Source organism: Falco rusticolus, chromosome 4, assembly GCF_015220075.1.
Source record: "Falco rusticolus isolate bFalRus1 chromosome 4, bFalRus1.pri, whole genome shotgun sequence".
NCBI lineage: Eukaryota > Metazoa > Chordata > Aves > Falconiformes > Falconidae > Falco > Falco rusticolus.
Genome location: NC_051190.1, coordinates 83,432,961 through 83,450,358, shown reverse-complemented (window position 1 = coordinate 83,450,358; position 17,398 = coordinate 83,432,961). Strand labels below are relative to the sequence as shown.

General features: G+C 38.4%; 1 protein-coding gene across 5 annotated transcripts in view; it reads right to left on the bottom strand.

Moving 5' to 3' along the window:
• The window catches only part of HDAC9 (histone deacetylase 9), a 479,936-nt gene that overhangs the window by 207,998 nt on the left and 254,540 nt on the right, over positions 1 to 17,398 (bottom strand). For 2 of the 5 annotated variants that reach the window (XM_037385334.1, XM_037385337.1), the window contains 3 exons: positions 16,385 to 16,535; positions 14,077 to 14,203; positions 11,931 to 12,052 (listed from right to left, as the gene is read on the bottom strand). In XM_037385334.1, coding sequence (XP_037241231.1) covers positions 11,931 to 12,052; positions 14,077 to 14,203; positions 16,385 to 16,535 — 400 coding nt within the window. The remainder of the gene's footprint in view (positions 1 to 11,930; positions 12,053 to 14,076; positions 14,204 to 16,384; positions 16,536 to 17,398) is intronic. The other 3 variants (XM_037385339.1, XM_037385336.1, XM_037385335.1) reach the window with 3 other exon arrangements.

The window sequence follows — 17,398 nt, the reverse complement described above, 5'->3', positions numbered from 1 at the left end:
TTCAAACTTTTTTTAGTAAAATTGTTCCCCATTTTCAAGCACCTGGAAAGCCATAGTGGCAAATGGTAAAAAAATATTATAACTAATCTGCCTTATTTTTCAAATGAGCATTTGGTTCAATACTTCAGCTAGTGGTTCTTAGAAGTTGTCTACAGAGGGATAATGCTCAAAATAACTGTTTTGCATTAGCCACCCCTGTAAGCATTTCTGCTGCACATTATTAGCACATTTGCTCAGTTTAATTAATTCACTGTCAAGGTTGACTATGTTCATCACCCAAAGGCATTCTCTGTGTGGAAAAGAAGTGTCACATGGGGAGACAGTGCCAAATAACTTCTGAGGCTCAAGCTTTACTCAACAGCTTGGTGCAGACTAGCTTCCTCATGCAGAAACAAGCCCCTATGAATTAACCTTGTTTTGCTCCATTAATACCACAAATTCATTGAAAAGACCTTCATGTAGTCTATTACTTTCTGCAGTGATTCAACCATAAACCAAGACACTGACTCAGCAAGGTAATTAATGCATGTGGCTAACTTTCTGTACACCAAGTATCCCACTGGGGTTCAGGACTCAAAACTAGATTCATTCTATTCCACACAGGACACATCCTGCATCTCACCCTCCTGAGGAAACAGGGCCTCTCTAAAGTGCTGGAGGTGCTGGATGAGGTGGGGGTTGCTAGCTTAGATGCCTGCAATTGATAGTGGGCTGAATCATCTGACCAAGGAGCCAGAACGCCAGAGACAAGAGAAAATCAAAGGCACATGGCCAGGAATATGACAGATGAGGAAAACAGAACTGTGTGTATTCATGGCAGCAAGCTGGTAGGTTGAGTTTTTCATCCAAAATCCTGCTAAGAACAAGTATACACCTGATGTTGGTCTAACTGGTGACTGTTAGCCTAGTCTTTTTGCTCCACAAATCTTTGCACTCCTACCACATTTAGCACTTTGGAACAAATAATAATCCGTTCCCACCTGGAGAAAGGGAAAATATATTTGAGAGTGTTTTGTGGTAAAGAAACCAAAAAAGACAGAGCTATTTTCTCTGAAGGCCATCAAAGCCCATGCCATTGATCTCTACGGGAATCAGTTGATAACCGTTTGAAAGATTTCACTAGAGTGGTTTTCATGCAAGACTAGCCTGAAAATGACCTTCTTTATGTAACTGCAGCATAGTTTGGAATAATAAGATGCTGCAATAATAGATCTTTTTCAGTCTCTTTGCTATTACCTGGCACATTCTCTTTTTTGTACTGGTAATAAGGAACTGGTATTACTCTTTAAATGACTGTAAGTGGGAAACAGATATGAAAGATACAGAAAGTATTAGTTTGAACAACAACAGTAGGTATCACAGGCAACCCAAGGATTGGGTACCTAACTTCTTGGCATGACTTATAATTATCTCTATGTAAAGGAGAACTTTGGTTCAAGGTGAAGAAGAAAGACAATGCCTCAATGATTTTTCTCATCTTTTATGGTAGCTTCATATAGTAGGAAAGAAGCTAGTAACTGTACTGTTAAAAATGGAAAATACACAGGTTTCTCTATAGGTACACATTAATTTTATCACAAGAACCATCCTTGCTCAGGAAACAAAACTTCTCTCCTGTGAAACATGATCCTGAAACACAAGCATGAGAGATAGGAAAATGATTCAGTGAAGTCATTATGTCCTATACTCCACTTTGCTTAATATTAGCAATTTGCAGATACTAACTTTAAAGAATATAGCCTAGGGCCAGATTGCTCCTAAATGAGAAGACTTTTTTTTTGACAAGGCTTTGCTTCACTGTTTCTTTTTATTAAACACACAGAGATATTTAAGAAGAAGGGATAAAATCCTTTCTATGCACGGGGAGAGGACATATATATGAAGGGAATGTAAAAGATAATAATGCACTACTTTCTGATGGTTCCTGGACACAGTACTACTTTTGTATCAGAAGAGCGTGTGCCAACTTCAAATCAGTATTTAATGAACCCAGGCAGGAAATGGGGGATGGGAGAGGGTGCATAGCGAGCAGGTCCTCATCTCGAGGCTAATGCCATATATAGGAAACCTGAAGAACAGAAAGTGAGCTTTTGTCCAGACTTCGAAAGGCTCTAAAGTGAAAGCATTTCCTTTTCCTTGCTGGCAGGCTGGCTTAGAAAAGCTGTGGGGCAGTTGAGGTAAATGATGCTAAATTCAGCTACAAAGATTCCAACAACAGTACGAACAACAGCAGCAAAATTCACATCTTACTTGAGAAAGATAAATTGTTCCCTATTGCTGAGGCACCAGCTATTATCACTAAGACCATTTTGAAACAATAACTTGGACTTCTCTAACGTAATGAAGTTAACAGAAAGAATTTAGAAACAAAGAGTTCGTGATCTTAAAGTAAATCTTCTGTGGTGTTCTCTATTTAACTGTCTTTTTTTTTTTTTTTTTTTTCTTTTTTTCTTTTAGCTGTGAAGGGTCAGATATTATACCAATATGAATCTATTCTATGCTGTACTCCAAGCAGGAGTTACTGTTTTTTTCCTGCCTTATATCTACCAAGTATCAATAAAGGAATACATAGTCAAGAAATCTTGCTTTTTTTTCCCACCATATAGGCTGTTATTTTTTATACTATTGTACTAGACACCCATGCACAGGTAAGCGTTATGTGCTTTACAACACACGGTCATGACAGTTCATGCCTGAGATAACTTGAAGTCTAAGTTATAGGACAAAAGGGCTATGTATGGGTGTAGACCATCAGAGGTACAAGAGAAAATGAGACGGTACTGGTTAGCATGATGGCAGTATTGCCAGCATACCAGTGGCTTATCCTTTGCCAAATTTTTTTCTAGCGCTGTGGCAATGGAGAATTTTCAAGATACTGAATGTGGCTAATGAGATAACAGAGATCTCTGTTATGATTTCACTTGAAGCAGAAGGAACAGAATAGGAGAAAACACTGTGAAGAGATCCTCATTTTGTTGGGTCTGTTGCATAGCACAACAGGTTCCTGGTCCATGCTGTGGGCTGCCAGTCACCGTGGTAATATACATAAGTAACAAAGCAGCCTGCTTGTCTATGCCATGCCAGGACCTGCAGATTAAGGGAAAAGTCAAATCCCACTTTACAACTGCACCAATGAAAGTAGACAGAAGAGGCATATCTAAGGTTCCTAAGAAGTTAGTCTGAGGGTAGTGAGCTATGGAGAAACTTCCAAGTTTCCCCCTCAATGATGCAGGCAGTATGAAAGGCACAAGATACTCCCATGGACCATCAGAAAGGATAACAGAGAAGATAATTAACTTTCTCACCAAAACTATGAATGCAACTAAAGCCAGGCAGAAAGCTAGAGAGGCAGAGACACGGGTCAGGGGTTGAAACTGCTTCCAGCTTCCTCAGCCGTTTTATGCAGAGCTGCAAATGAGTTTGTCTTTCTCAGAGACCTGACAGTCTCATGGCCTTTCCTCTGCTGCACACAGGTCTCGCAGACATGTAAATATTCTCTGCTCTGCAGAGTTTCTGACTTCTGCTCTGGCTTCCTGTAGGCAGCCACAGACTGTTTCAGCCGCCTCTACATGGCTGAATATATCAGCCATAGGCAAGATGAGCAGTGACTTTTTGTTTTCATACATGACTGACTGACAGTTGCTGTAGAAGGCCACGTCCCAGTACAAGACAATACCAGATAATGAAGATCTGGACATCCTCCCCACTGGCTGACAGACTAGGAGGTAGCAGCATGTAGTACAGTTCTGTAGATTCAATGATTTCTAAATTCTGGTGATTTAAAATTCCATTTCTGAAAGAGTTTAAGTTAGATTCATGAGACTGAAAGCTATTTACACATGCCCTCTAAAACTCTTCCAAGAACTACATGGAACTGACCGCTGGGTGGTCCCAAGGAGGCACCAGATACAGCAGTACAGGATGGAAACAGTGTTTTTCTGGCTTGTATCACCTAATGTGTTCTCAGCATATAACGAAACTGTTTCCTGTACAACCATTCACTTTAAGGGGAGTGCTTGGTCCTGTATGAAACCCTTTAGTCCCTTGCTTTATTTTACTTTTGTAAAAGGTAGAATGCTTTATTTTTTCAGACTAAGGTAAATATCCATTCTCCAAATCAAAAAAACAGGTTTAGTGAAACACATGGTAAAAGAGCTAATTAGATTAGAGGGGATCTTGCAGCCTTTCAGCTCTCTTCAGGCTAAGGAAGCCAATTTAACAAGATTAGAAAATTTTAATTGATTTCCTAAAGAAGGTTCCAAAATGAAAGATTCCCTGAAGCTGTCTTAAATATCTAACTTTTCCTTGTTATTAATTGCAGTCTGCATGAAACAAAAAATTTCTGTTTTATTTTCCATGGAAACAAGTGTCATCTTTCTAGAAATGAGTTTCTGAGCTAGGTGTAGGAATTACTTAAGTATACTGCTTGCATTTAGCCAGAATTAGAGATCTTTATATTTTTTCATGAAAAGCTGATCAGTACAATATATTTTGTGCTGGTATTTGTTCTGCATGTAACCTGTGAGGCAAAAGAGCAGGTCTTTCAATAGAATTCTTAATAATTTCTATTCTTTAGCACAGAAACAGCATCCCCTTGCATTTGCACCACTGGGCTATAAGGTGATTCCAATGAGGTCATGATTTCACTGGGCCTCTTGAGTCCTAATTAAGTCTGCTGAAACCATGGCATCTTAAGCTTTTTCCATGCAAACTAATATTATTTTCTAATAATAGACAAGGAATTAAAAAGCAAATAATAATATAATGTCTTGAAACACAACAAAAGAACAAGGATATTTTAAACTTAATTCTTATCTTCCCTGCACATCTTCGAATTATGTAATATTTTTGCAATTTTTTAGCACTTATGGGAGCCAAATTGCTTCAAAGTTCTCAGGAGGTGTCAAGGAGAAAGAAGAAGGTGATACGGGCCATTTAGTAAAGGACATTCCTAATTTGCATGGTAATAACCAAATTTAGATATGCATGACTGGCAGTCCTGGTTTGGTCTCCACTGGTTATTCTTGCCCCCACTTCATACCATTATACACCAGTTGGTTCTAGCTGGGAAGAAGTAATGGGAATATAATACCATACCTTCAGCAAACAGAGTAAATCCCACTCTTCAGCCTAAATCCTCCTCTAACACCCATTGAATCACTAATTTGCACAAGAAAATATGGTTTTTTTCAGTGAAGAAGTGCCAGAGAGAATACCCTATCCTCAAGAATCAAGGCTTTTGTGGGGTTACAATTTGATTGCTAGATACATGATTTTTTCTAGAATAATCATGTTCGTGATTATGTTATTCCCCAAGTCCCATACAAGAAGTTAATAGGATGATTAATTCCCACAGGTTTTAATCTAGGAAAATATCCAGCAGTGATAACACATTGATGGGAGGCAAAAGTATAATTTAATACTTCATCAGGCTTCAGAAATTTATTAAGAAATACCATCAGTTTAAAAACCTCCAGTTTAACAGGGCATCAGTGTTATGAGCAGATAAGAGCTGGGCAGGTCTAGATTGCTGAAGTGTACTCTTCAGAGTTGTTCAAAGGCAACACAGAGCACAGGGTGCCAAGAAAACAAAAGCAACCAAAACACGATGTATCCTTCTTTCCTAGCAGATGAGAATTATTGGCCAAATTTAGCTCAAGAGTAGCAAGGCACTTCAGCTCCACTAAAGAGAAATGAAGATAAAATTGGTTTCAAAGTTGTTTGGACTTTCAGAACATGGCTGGCTAACTTCTGCAGGCAAGGCTAACTTTCTGAAAGGATCTCTCCATGTTAAGTGAAGTGAGGAGAAAACTCCCACCTGTTTGAAGTCTTAATTAGACATTGACACTGTACCTTCACAATGAAACGGAATTAAAACAAGTTTACTTTTAGATAGGTTCTTTACGCTCTGGGATATAATTCCAGTCCCCTACAACTTAATTAGCTAAATATACAATGTAACCTTCCATCTGGTAGAGTAATTTAACAGGAATAATTGTGCACCACCATAACTCAACGAGACACTGAGGAAAACCATTGAAATGCTATTTCCTTTCTTTTGGAGGAGAATTATGTACAATTTCAGCATGCTTTGCATTTCTAACAGTTAAAGCCAACAGGGAGGTATCACTCTCATTTATATTACTTTCCCATGAGAAAATAAAAAAGGAAAGTACAAAGCTTATGCCGTTGTTCATGAATGGCTCTGTAATACTTACTTGGCTTTAGCCAGAACATGTTATTTGGCAGCTTAAACCCTTAATTAGGAGTTGTGGGTTTGAACAGATTTTTCAGTGAAACTATGTTTTGCAGGAGTTTGCAGAAGTGTAATCTTTACTAACCAACGTCTTCTATTTTGGATGATCTGATACCATGTGATTTCCACTTTTCACTTCTCTGTCTGTTTCTCTCTTTTTGTCATCTTTTAGATGTTCTTTACTTTCCTAAAGGTTTTCAACTTTCCCTACCCTAGATACAGTGGAAGAAAAATCCTAGTCCCACTGAAATCAAACAGGACAGTTTCTACTGACTTCAAAGAGTCTCAGATTTAATACACAGTATTTTTTAACTTATTTATCCAGAGGGAATAGACTTTGAAATGCCCATTAAAACCATTCCACTTCATTTTCAATGGACATTATGCTCTTAAAATGGTTTAGATTTTAGAACTGCACCCTGCTCCTTATTTAAGCTGTTTCCTTTAGGTTCAAAAGTCAAAAAGGTGTCTAGTATCTGATTACCTGCTTATCAAAAAGTTACACAAGCTACCTGTTAATGCTAATTTATGAAACAGTTCTGAAAACATATACAGTTTGTGTAAGAAAAGCTTTTATGTAACCACATGAAGCAGAACTTGTAATTCAATTTTGGCTATGCACTGGGCAGTGATAGGAGAACCAAGATGGTATTTGGACCAACGCTGGATGATTAGCCTAGCCATCAAGAAGGTTCAGTACCTAGCACAACAGATTAATTACTGCCAACACAGAAAGTGATATATATACAAGTAGTGCGATTTTTGCTAAAACAGAAACATAGTAAAAAAACTTTATACAGGTCATCCTGACATTGAACAAGAATCACCCATGCATAACAACCTTCGCTTCCTGCAACTAGTAGTAAGTGATAAATAAAACATATTAGAGGAACGATCTTGCACTGATGGGAAGACTATGATGGTCTTTACAGGGATCATCTCACTGTGATAAGCTCCAGTGATTTCCTTTGGGCACCTCACCTGATCCAAATTCATAAAGACTGTTCATTAACCCAGGAAAACAAGGACTTTGAGAGGCAGGAATGCTCAGCATCCCCGAAAAAAAAATATCAATAAAATGAGGAGAATCATACCACGTTTGCCTTGTTTCCCTGCTTCAATAAACAAAGTGCTTCTCCCATTTATTGTGCCCACTCATAAACTCAAGAGAAAAAAAATGCTTCCCTCCACTAAGCTTGACTTCTTCATTTTGGCAGACATGGTAATGGAGGGTTTGTGATCCTCTAAGCCTTTTTTTTTTTTTCTTTTTTTTTTTACCAAAGACCAAAAGAAATTCAGATTTTTGATATACTGTTACTTCATAGGAGAGTGTTTTCCTAGAAAATGCAAACAGAAATGGACTTTGGTGGCAAAAAAGGGAAAGGAAGAAAAACTTTCACACACAAAAATGTTTTTCTCCTCAGTTTCAACTGCCCCAGTAAATTACTGAGTCACTAAATGCAGAATGAATGGTAAGGAAATATTCTAATTATTATTTTTTTTTTAAAAAAATTACATCTGCTGAGTTCTTATTCAGGAATCTTTCACTCTCATTACACAGGAGCTATGCTGTTATTCTACTGCCTAATCAGGTTAACTTAATATGGTTCTTCATGACTGCATCACACTTCTTCTCTTTCATCACAATATTAAACAAACCTTCATCTCCTTTTTTTCCTGTATGAAATCATGTAATTTCTCCCCTTCAAGCAAGAACCTTGTAGTATTCATTATTTAAAACCCCCATGCTATATTTGCATTGAGCATGCTTGCAATTTTTCGAAAGCAAGCGACAAAGATCTCAAACAGTACTATTGTGAGTGATCTTCAAGATCTGTAAGCAATATGGAAGTTGTAATGTTACAACTCCATCAGCAAGGAAAGATTCAACTGGCATAAAACCAAAACAAATAGAAATACTGATTGACATTGCCATTCTGCCAAAATGTGCTAAACTCAGGAAAGAAAAAACAGTTTATACTTGACATGATGACGTCCCCAACTTTCCCCCCCATTTTTTTCCAACAAAAGCCAAAACATGAGGCAAAATGCAGAAATTCCATCTATAGAAACATTTTCAAAAAGCATCCAGCTTTGGTTAGCAAGGCTAACCTTGATTGGAATTTACTGGCATTTGCTGGTATTGGAATTTCCTGGCATTTGCTGGTTTGCATCAACACTTGCATACAGAAAATCAAATGTTACAGATTGAAGAAAATGCAAATGTTATGGCCATTTGCCAGAATTTCTGCATTTATTTCAACAAGGTAAAAAAACCCAAAACAAACAAAAAACAAAAATTCCTTTGACAATCACTTCTATCCTATCAAATCCATGCTGTTTGCTACATTTTTGTTAGTTTTACAGTAACCTTGTCAAGCAGATAATATTTTCCTGGATAGACAGACACAGAATTATAGAGATCAACAATCAAAAGTTCCCTATACTAAATGATCAGGTCTTGAAAAGTGCACAGCTCCCATCAGAGCTCTTACAACAGTCAGTATGAATTTCAAAAGTGTTCAGTAATAGGGATGAGTTTTCAAACCTCTCTGGGTAATTTAGATGCATTAGTCTCATTGAAAGTTAATGAGCCATGTGCTTCTCAGGCTTTTGGGTGCTTTGCAGAAAACATACATTACAACTGGTATCCATGGTGAAAGTTGTGGGCATTTTGAAAATTTGATCTTAGGCTGTTTAGGCTAAATTCTAGCTACAGATGTGTAGCTTCTTATGGTATATTTATCTGTCCAGTGAAGCAATAGCTCCCCTTGCTCTGCTCTTTTGAAAGCCTGTCAACACAGAGCATCTGAATGCAGCTGTGCAAAGAGCTGCATATCCTGGCCTCTAGCCCCTAGGACACTCCCAATCCTCCACACAGCTAAGCTGCATGAAGCCCACTGCTGACAAGTTCTGCTGCATCTTGTACAGAAAGGAATAATCCACATGGTTAAGAGAGTTATTGAGTAACCATAGTCACTGCACTAGAATGTTAATTCTGGTACCTAACTGTTAAAATAGAAAGAGCAAGGCTCTTAATCTTTCCCTAGTTACTTGTGCATCCCAATCATTCCAGATTCTAGAAGAGTAAAACCTGCACAGACTATCTTCCTCTTTACCATAGTCTCTCTGAATTAATTTTTAAAAGATTAATAAGGACATGCCACTTCAGGACTAATTAAGCTAAGGTTAGATTACTGAACAAGAATGTAAGCAAGCATGATTTATGATTTACAATGCCTGTGTTACACTCGGTGTTCCCTTAGCACTGAAAAACACATTAGAATGTCAGGAGAGAATCATTCAGCTTTGCTGTCCCATTAAATCTGATCTTAGAGTAACTGCTTCTATCAGAATTATCTTCCAAGAGCATTATATTACAGCTGAAGAAAAGAAAGATGATACCTCTGTATTTTATATTATGAATATGCAAAATGAAACTGAGAAGCAAAACAAAGATGTGATTAAAACCCACAACAGGTATTCCTTTCTTAAGGCTGCAAGGAATGTGAGGTCTGCTTTCGTATGAATTGCTGACATGCAGGTTCAGCACCACAGAGGGTTTACCAGGAGCCAGTGGCAATAAGTGTTCATAGCCTAAAGGAAAGGAAAAGAGGTTCACCCCTCATGGTAAAGGTCAGATTTCTGCAGGCTTATAGCCTGTCCATACACATGAGTGTTCATGGGACATCTTTGTCTAGTAAGGTCCCATGAGGATGACACAGGCTCCACAATGTCCCCTCTGCCTGGAGGATGGCCCTATAACCACCCAGATCAGTTTAGGGTCATTTGACTTTTGTTGATCTGGTTCCTGTTGCTTTTACTCTCAACCTGATTATTGCAACCTTTGTGGGGATGTTGCTGAAGGCTGGAATTAAACAGCTCTAGTGCACAGAGAGATCAGATGTGTAAACAGGATATTTAATAGTTGCTATATTCATGGGTGTGGAGAGCAATCAGATATACTCCCTTGCTAACATACAATATGCTGTACACTTCACTTATATTTGCTTATCAGAATCACTCTATAAACATCACAGAAACAGTTGTGCTAATGATTATATTAGTATTTGTCTATTTATTCTGTAGATATCTTTTGAGAGAGTCATCATGTCCTTTGTTCAGTTCTGGAACTGATGCATTGCATGCCCAAATATTTGGAATAACATATAGAAAACATCTGGATTTAATTATATTATAGTCCTCTTATGCAGACAATGGGAATTGAATTAAGGAATATTTTGAAACCCCCACAGAGATATAAAAGTATTAGCAGCTGCACGAGAACTTTACTGTTACAATGTTTGAAAATGTTTTGTTTTACAGATCAACAGTCTGACACATCATAAATATCAATCATAACATTTAAGATATATAAATATGAAAGAAAAATTGTAAGTTGTATTTTAAAAACATGTAATTAATTCATTGCATTTAGAAGATGTAGAGTGTGTCCTTTTTGTTTAAAAAATGAAAATGTATATTCTATTGGTACAGAAAATGTATCTATTGCACAGTGGTATTAAGCAAAGAACCACATAAGGGCTTATTGTGATTGAACAGCCTGAACAAGATTTTATAGAATCTTGTTATTTTGCCACCATATTATACAAAGAGTAATTCAGCTAGAATAAATTAGCACTTTGCTTTTCATGCATTCATTCCTTTGAAAATATTTGGGGATATAATATGAGCTTAGAGAGTCTGCTCCAAAGTATTAGATGCAGACTGGATTTTCATTCTGAATGTATGCTGGTTCCAAATGCCACTTCTTTTCAAGTCAGTACCAGTTTTGCAGTTAGTTTTCAATCTCCCAGTGGCTAAATCACATTCAAAGGCTGTTAGCGCAGTAGGGGGTCAGACTTTCTCTCTGAATGTAACTATATCACTCAACAGCAGACTCATGCAATAAGGGGTCTAATGTTTTCTTTCCCCCCCCCCTCCTCTTAGTGTCTCCCTGCATTCCTGGATACCAGTCAATGCACCAAGGACCTGAGGCAAAAGCCACAGGGACTCCACCACCATCCTTCTAGCTTTCTTTATGGTGTAGAAAAAGCCATGTCTACAGTTCACCTGCTGTCAAGACAAAAGGTTCAGTTGCTAAATCCTCTGAAACATTCTGAAAAGTTCAAATGAACATTTTCTTGTACAAGATTACACATTCCTATGTGTAAAAAGCATACACAAACATGTGCATGCACGTATGGATACAAATTTTCGCAGCCAATGAGACTAAGTGTATTAAGCTAATTCCTCTTCTTTTCATGAATTCCCCTCAAAATGTCCTGAAAAACATTGTCTAAAGGCAGCACGCCATCTGAAGACAGATTCTCTATATACCATGCAAAGAGAGAGCGCTATTAAACCCAAAAGTAATATTGAGACAAAGAAAATAATGCTATAAAAGATCCGTGAAATGATGGCCTGTTTAGAAATCAAATTTATCAGGACTGAAGCTTGCACTAGCTGTTAGCATTGGGAAGCACTGACTCTCGATACCATGTGGTCAGTCCAACTTCTTAAAGATGCAGTCAGGATCTTTGAACTTACCCATAGTATCGTGCTGAACAGGCTTTGTGGATTATGATATATGCCTTGTTGATGGACAGCTGGGTTAAAACAAAGGGTGGGAGAATCACTGGGTAGGGGGCTCGAATAAACTACGCTAACTCACCCGTTTTACGAAGTGGAAAATCATCCTTGGCATCCTGTGCTCCTGGTAAAGTGTATTTGTATGGTGGCGAGGCCCCACTCAGGGGTGGAGAGCTTTGATCCAGTGAGGTATGGTGGGCAGCCCTGCAGCAGACACAGAGAGGTCACAAATTAGCAGTCACTGAGGTGACCAGCAGTAACTATCTACACATGTTGTACACATGTCTCAGCTGTGTTTATGTTCTTGTTCATCTAAGTGTGCACAACCACAGGTTCATGCAACCAATTTCACTTTTACAGTAAGTTATGGAACTGTTTGGAATGGCCAAGAATGCACTTTTTGCACTCATTACAGAAGTCACATAGGATAAGAGTCATGTTGACCTACAGACAGGATCTGTCACCAGTTTGGGGAATTGACCATTTTAGATTGCTGTATTTTAATATGAACCAGCTGAGGCACAGCAAAATCCATTTAAGTCTTGTTTATCACATACAAATAGATGTACATTGATCCAGCCTCTTCTATCAAAATGTGGAGGATTTTCAGGGCAGGGGTGCTTGTATAAAACTAACTGGAAATACTGAGTTATTATTACCTGCTGGGGGGTGGGGGGCAAACTATTTAGTGGACAAAGATAAAACTGCATTTCAGTTCACTTTTTAAGTTTTGTGAGTGCACTGCTCTGCAGCACATAGCACTAACGTCAGCAGAGAAGCTCCAGGCTGAAGAGTGCTTTCTGACAACTGCTGGATGAAAGAAATAGTGTGGGCAGATCTTTCAAATCTGGAAATAGCAAATTGCAAAGAAATTGCATCATTTGGCCCAGAGACAGGTGGGGTTTGGTTGGTTGGTTGGTTGATTTTTCTATTTAAAGGTGAAGAGAGGGAAAGGAGGCAAATTTTCAAACTTTGTGTTTGTCTGAACGTTATGTTACTTGGCCTTTTATGGAGTCTCTCCCTATCTTTCCAAGGTAGTGTGGTTAATCGACAATACATCTCTATCAAAAGGGACACTACCGAGTGGAAGTACTACCTTCCCTAGTGTAGCAGAAGATATCCTCTGCAGAGCTTCTCATTCTCATTTGTCTGAAGACTCAGAACTAAGCTCAGATTATGAGTCCAGAAATCTTACCTACTCAAGAGAATTTTACAAATTATTTTGAATAAAATAAAATAAAAATTAAATTAAATTAAAATAAATTAAAATAAAATAAAATAAAATAAATATTTAAAAAAGTACTGCACCTTCACCAGAAACAACGTGACTATATATTAAATCATGTTACCACAATGCTCTGATCAGCTCAGAATGGAAACTCCAAGGGCAGGCCTTCAGGAATTCTTTTTAAAAATAAATAGTACAAGATGGAAAGCTAGTGTACCATATGCATTTCTGTTTGTCCTATTGAAGGTCAGTTTGGGCATAACATTTGAAGTCTTTCAGAAATGTAGCCAGTTCATTTTGTTGGATTGACTTATGTGTCTGTTGTAATAAGGAAGTTAAAAAGGAAATAATTACTACTTTTTTTTAAAAAAGGGGTAAAACCTGTAAAATCTGTAACTTTTACAATGTTAATAGGCTTATTACAGGACTCGACAAAATCACTTGTTTCTAAGTGGTCTAAGCAGATTCTTATCAAGGCCAAGGCATCATAAGATTATGCAGTTCTGAATACTAAAATGCATCAGAGTAAGAAAAGTTAAATGACTACTTCAAATCCTTCTTAAAATCCTTGTGAGTTACACCATTCAACTAACTTCACTGGAAAGCAGCACTTCTTCAAGAAGAAACAATTTTTGTGATTGATTAAAAATCCAAGTAAATCAAACACAAAGTTGTTCTAACTGCAAAAGCCAAAGAGACTTGGAAAAATGACAGGTCTAGTTATAAAATTTGTGATACCATCAAGAGCTGAAGCAGTCAAAATAAAAAGTTTATACACATTTCTGACAGCACCTTGTTCTGAATAGCTCTCATCACATTACTGAACACCACATACTCTTCAGTTCAACCAGAAATATTACACTTCTGGCTTTCTGCTAACTTCTTGGTTGAATTGTCTTGTTCTAGAGGCAGACTCTCAACATCCCTGCTGGAGAAGCATTCTGGCAAGTTTTAACAGATACCTCGATGAGGCAAGGAAACAGCTTAATATTGAACATACGTGTACCAGAGCTTGGGGTGACGGCTCATGGAATGATTCTTCCCATTTGCTGGAGAGTCTTTTGTTGCTGATTTACTCAACAGGAACTCTTGAAGTTTCTGCTTCACTTCTGTACTGGCCACTGCTCCTAAGACACAAAGAATTAAACATATCTTATCTTTACTTAAAATTCATTTTGAAAGGAAACAAAAACCAAAATGCAAAAAAAGAGCCTGTGTCTTGCTGCTGGAAGTTTTGTAAACTATAAAAAATACTGGTGGAAATCAGTCAAAATGAGATAACATTCAGATTAAATGTTTGTCTGTAGAAGACTGAAGTTGGCCATAACCCAGAAATCCAGTGAAGTCATACGGAATGTTTCAACAGTTGATGAGGCCATTTATCCAGGGCCAGATGTATCTAAAGAATTTAAATTATTTCCTAATAATTCCTAAATACAAAACCAAGGAAAGAACTATAAAGATAGTGACAGAAGGTCACTTTGAGTTTGCAGTAAAGAATGTTTTTTCATTTAGTAAAATAAGAGCAATAGCACAGCAAAACAGCCCTCTGAACGCTGTCTTGGTTACGAGCAGAGTGCCACAGAAAGAGCTAGCAGTAAGCCTTTTTGTTCAGCCTCTTAAGACCTTGTACCTGTGATGTCTGGAAGACAGACCACAGTCTGAAACATGAGTCTTAGTTGAGAACTCTACTCTTACGACACAAAAACAATAGAAAGACCAAAATGCCAGGAAGACACAGTGCATTTTGACCCCTCTTGGTGGCTAGCTCAATACAAGTAAGGCGTGTCAGTGTCAGGTTAAACTGCAAATTACTATTTGCAGCATGGGACATGATTCTTTACTCACAGCCATAATACTCTTAATAAAAAAAAGCATGAAAAGGAAAAACCTTCCTTCAGTTTTCAATCAACAGTGACAAAAAAAGGAAGAAAAAACATTTATTTGAAAGTAGCAGCACTAAGGCAGACTGATACTCTAAGTATTTGGTTACCCAACCCTGACACAGCACAGCTAGCTGGTGAGCATGTCCCCCTGTGACCTGGTTCCCATAAAATACCTCTGCTGCCCCTCAGCTTCAGACGCTAACTCCCCTCTCTGCACCTTCCTTCCCTCCTCTACTCAATAAGTAGGTCAGCAGCAGCAAACACTGGGGCTGGGTCTGAGGGGTTAATACTGCTCCTTAGCTGGCTGCTACACACTGAACAGGCACTCAGCAAGCCAAACTGAGAAGGGAACCATAGAGTTCATATCGCTGCTTTTCCTCTGGTGCGAGTGCTAATAAAGCCCAACTGTTTATATGGAGCTGATTTTTCATATCACTTACAAGTACCTTTTGTTCCTGCAGTTTCTGCCCTCCTCCCAGTGCTAATTCAACAGGCTGGTGATGCTTTCATGGGTTCATTGTTCACCAAAATACTGGAAGCACCACGGACATGTTAATTTCTAAAGCCTACAATATGGTACATCTAGAACTGTTGAACTGATACATTTTTCTTGGGTGGAAAAATCAGGCAGGTGCATAATGTACAGCTCTTTTTGCTTCAGCCTTTGTCAGTTAGTTCTTGTGGTCATCTAGCAGGGCAAGTAACAACGTCTGCTCGTGGCAGCTTCATTTTGAATACCTTCACAATATACTTTAACCTGATTTGTAAACTAACCTCACTAAGGAGAATTATTTGTATCTGTCTCCCTCTAGTGAGCACTAAATCCCAACAGCATCCTTTGTCTGTCATTTGCCTTAGAGCTGTATATGAGCTAGAAGTAACTCACGGTTGGGTCTCATGAAATGGCATCAAGAACGAACATGAGGCGGTTTGAAAAAGTACTAGCAAAATTAATCAGAAGTCTCAGACAAAGGTATTAAATATTTTTTTATCTTTTCAATCTTAAACAACATTGAACATAGTTGTTACGATCAGCAAGTAATTTGATTTTTTTCTTGTTTTATAGTGCTTTCTGTATTGGGAAATAAGCTCTTCAGAAAGAATTTCTCATGTGAAGCTTTAGGCTTTCGATTTCCCTCCTTTTTTATAAAAAGGTCTGGATTCTTGAGAGACGTATACACAAGTCTGTCAGAATGTGCTTTCCTACAGTCCTCCAAGTCTGCACACAAATCAGCAATACGTTTCTGTGGGTGCATCAGGTGGCCCTGCTTTTCTGCAGGCACAGCCCTGACTTCTCTAATTGAGTATTTCATACAGTAATAGGCTTGTTTCAGGTTCCTGTTCATTGTCCATTTTGGCTGCGAGAAGGCAAAGGGGAATAGATTAATTTCTTATTAGGATTCATGGTACATTGGCTCTTACTTTCTCGGCCTCTTTCTTTGCCTCGGAGGGGAGGAAGCTGCTGTTCCCTGCGATGCCTCTCCAGTTCCTGCTCTTGTCTCTGCTGCTCCAGTTTCTGCTCTTTTTCAAGGAGTTCTTGCTGTTGTTTAATGGCTAGGAGTTCCTGTTGTAACTTGCACAGAACAAAAAGACATGAGAAAGTGCAGCTTGCACAGGTCAGTCCTGGCTAAAACAACCCCCTTGAATAACTATCAGTGCTTGCTTTTGTGCATATACTTTTCATCTCTTATGCACCTCTCCCCAGCCTTTTAAGGGGGATAAGTTGTTACTGGCTGTCACTAAAATGAACTCTAATGTCAGGTAGCAGCTCGCTGCTCTGGTTTCACTTCCTTCTCTTTTGGCAAAAACGCCTGGAAATTGCACAGGGTTCTTTGCCAGCGCATCACCAACTCTGGCTACCGTGCTCCGCTGCATTTGTCAGCTCCATCAAGCGGAAGCTTAGCACAGTAGCATAATGGCAAGTAGATCAGAAGGAAAAAATGAAAAGAAAGGCAAGATCATAAATTCCCAGTCAAAATCCATTATAGCAATCCTACTGTAGTGCATGTAATCCGATAAATCATTTTATTTTTACATTAGACGAGGCAGCTTAGAGAGGAGTGAAAACACCACACTTTCAGGGCCCGCCTCCATTTTACAAATGCAAATATTATGCACTTGCCTATCAATTTGATTTGTGGGCACAAACTCAAACAGCAGCCTGAAAAAGAAGTCTTCTAATATACTCAAAACTGCACATACAGAACAGACAGCCATATTGAAGTCTGGCTGAAAATCCAGCATTTTTAAAATAGGCAGTTTGATTTTCTGTGGATGTGGTGGCTTCAGCAGCTTGAGGATTCTCATAGTACTGCCTTGGTTTGCTGTGAGCAACTTGCTGGTAGGTGCTAGCAGTTTTGCTTAAAAAGGCTTGTATCACCCAGATACAAAGAAATAAGCACTCGGACACCACCTTTCAGTCACAGCAAACTGTTC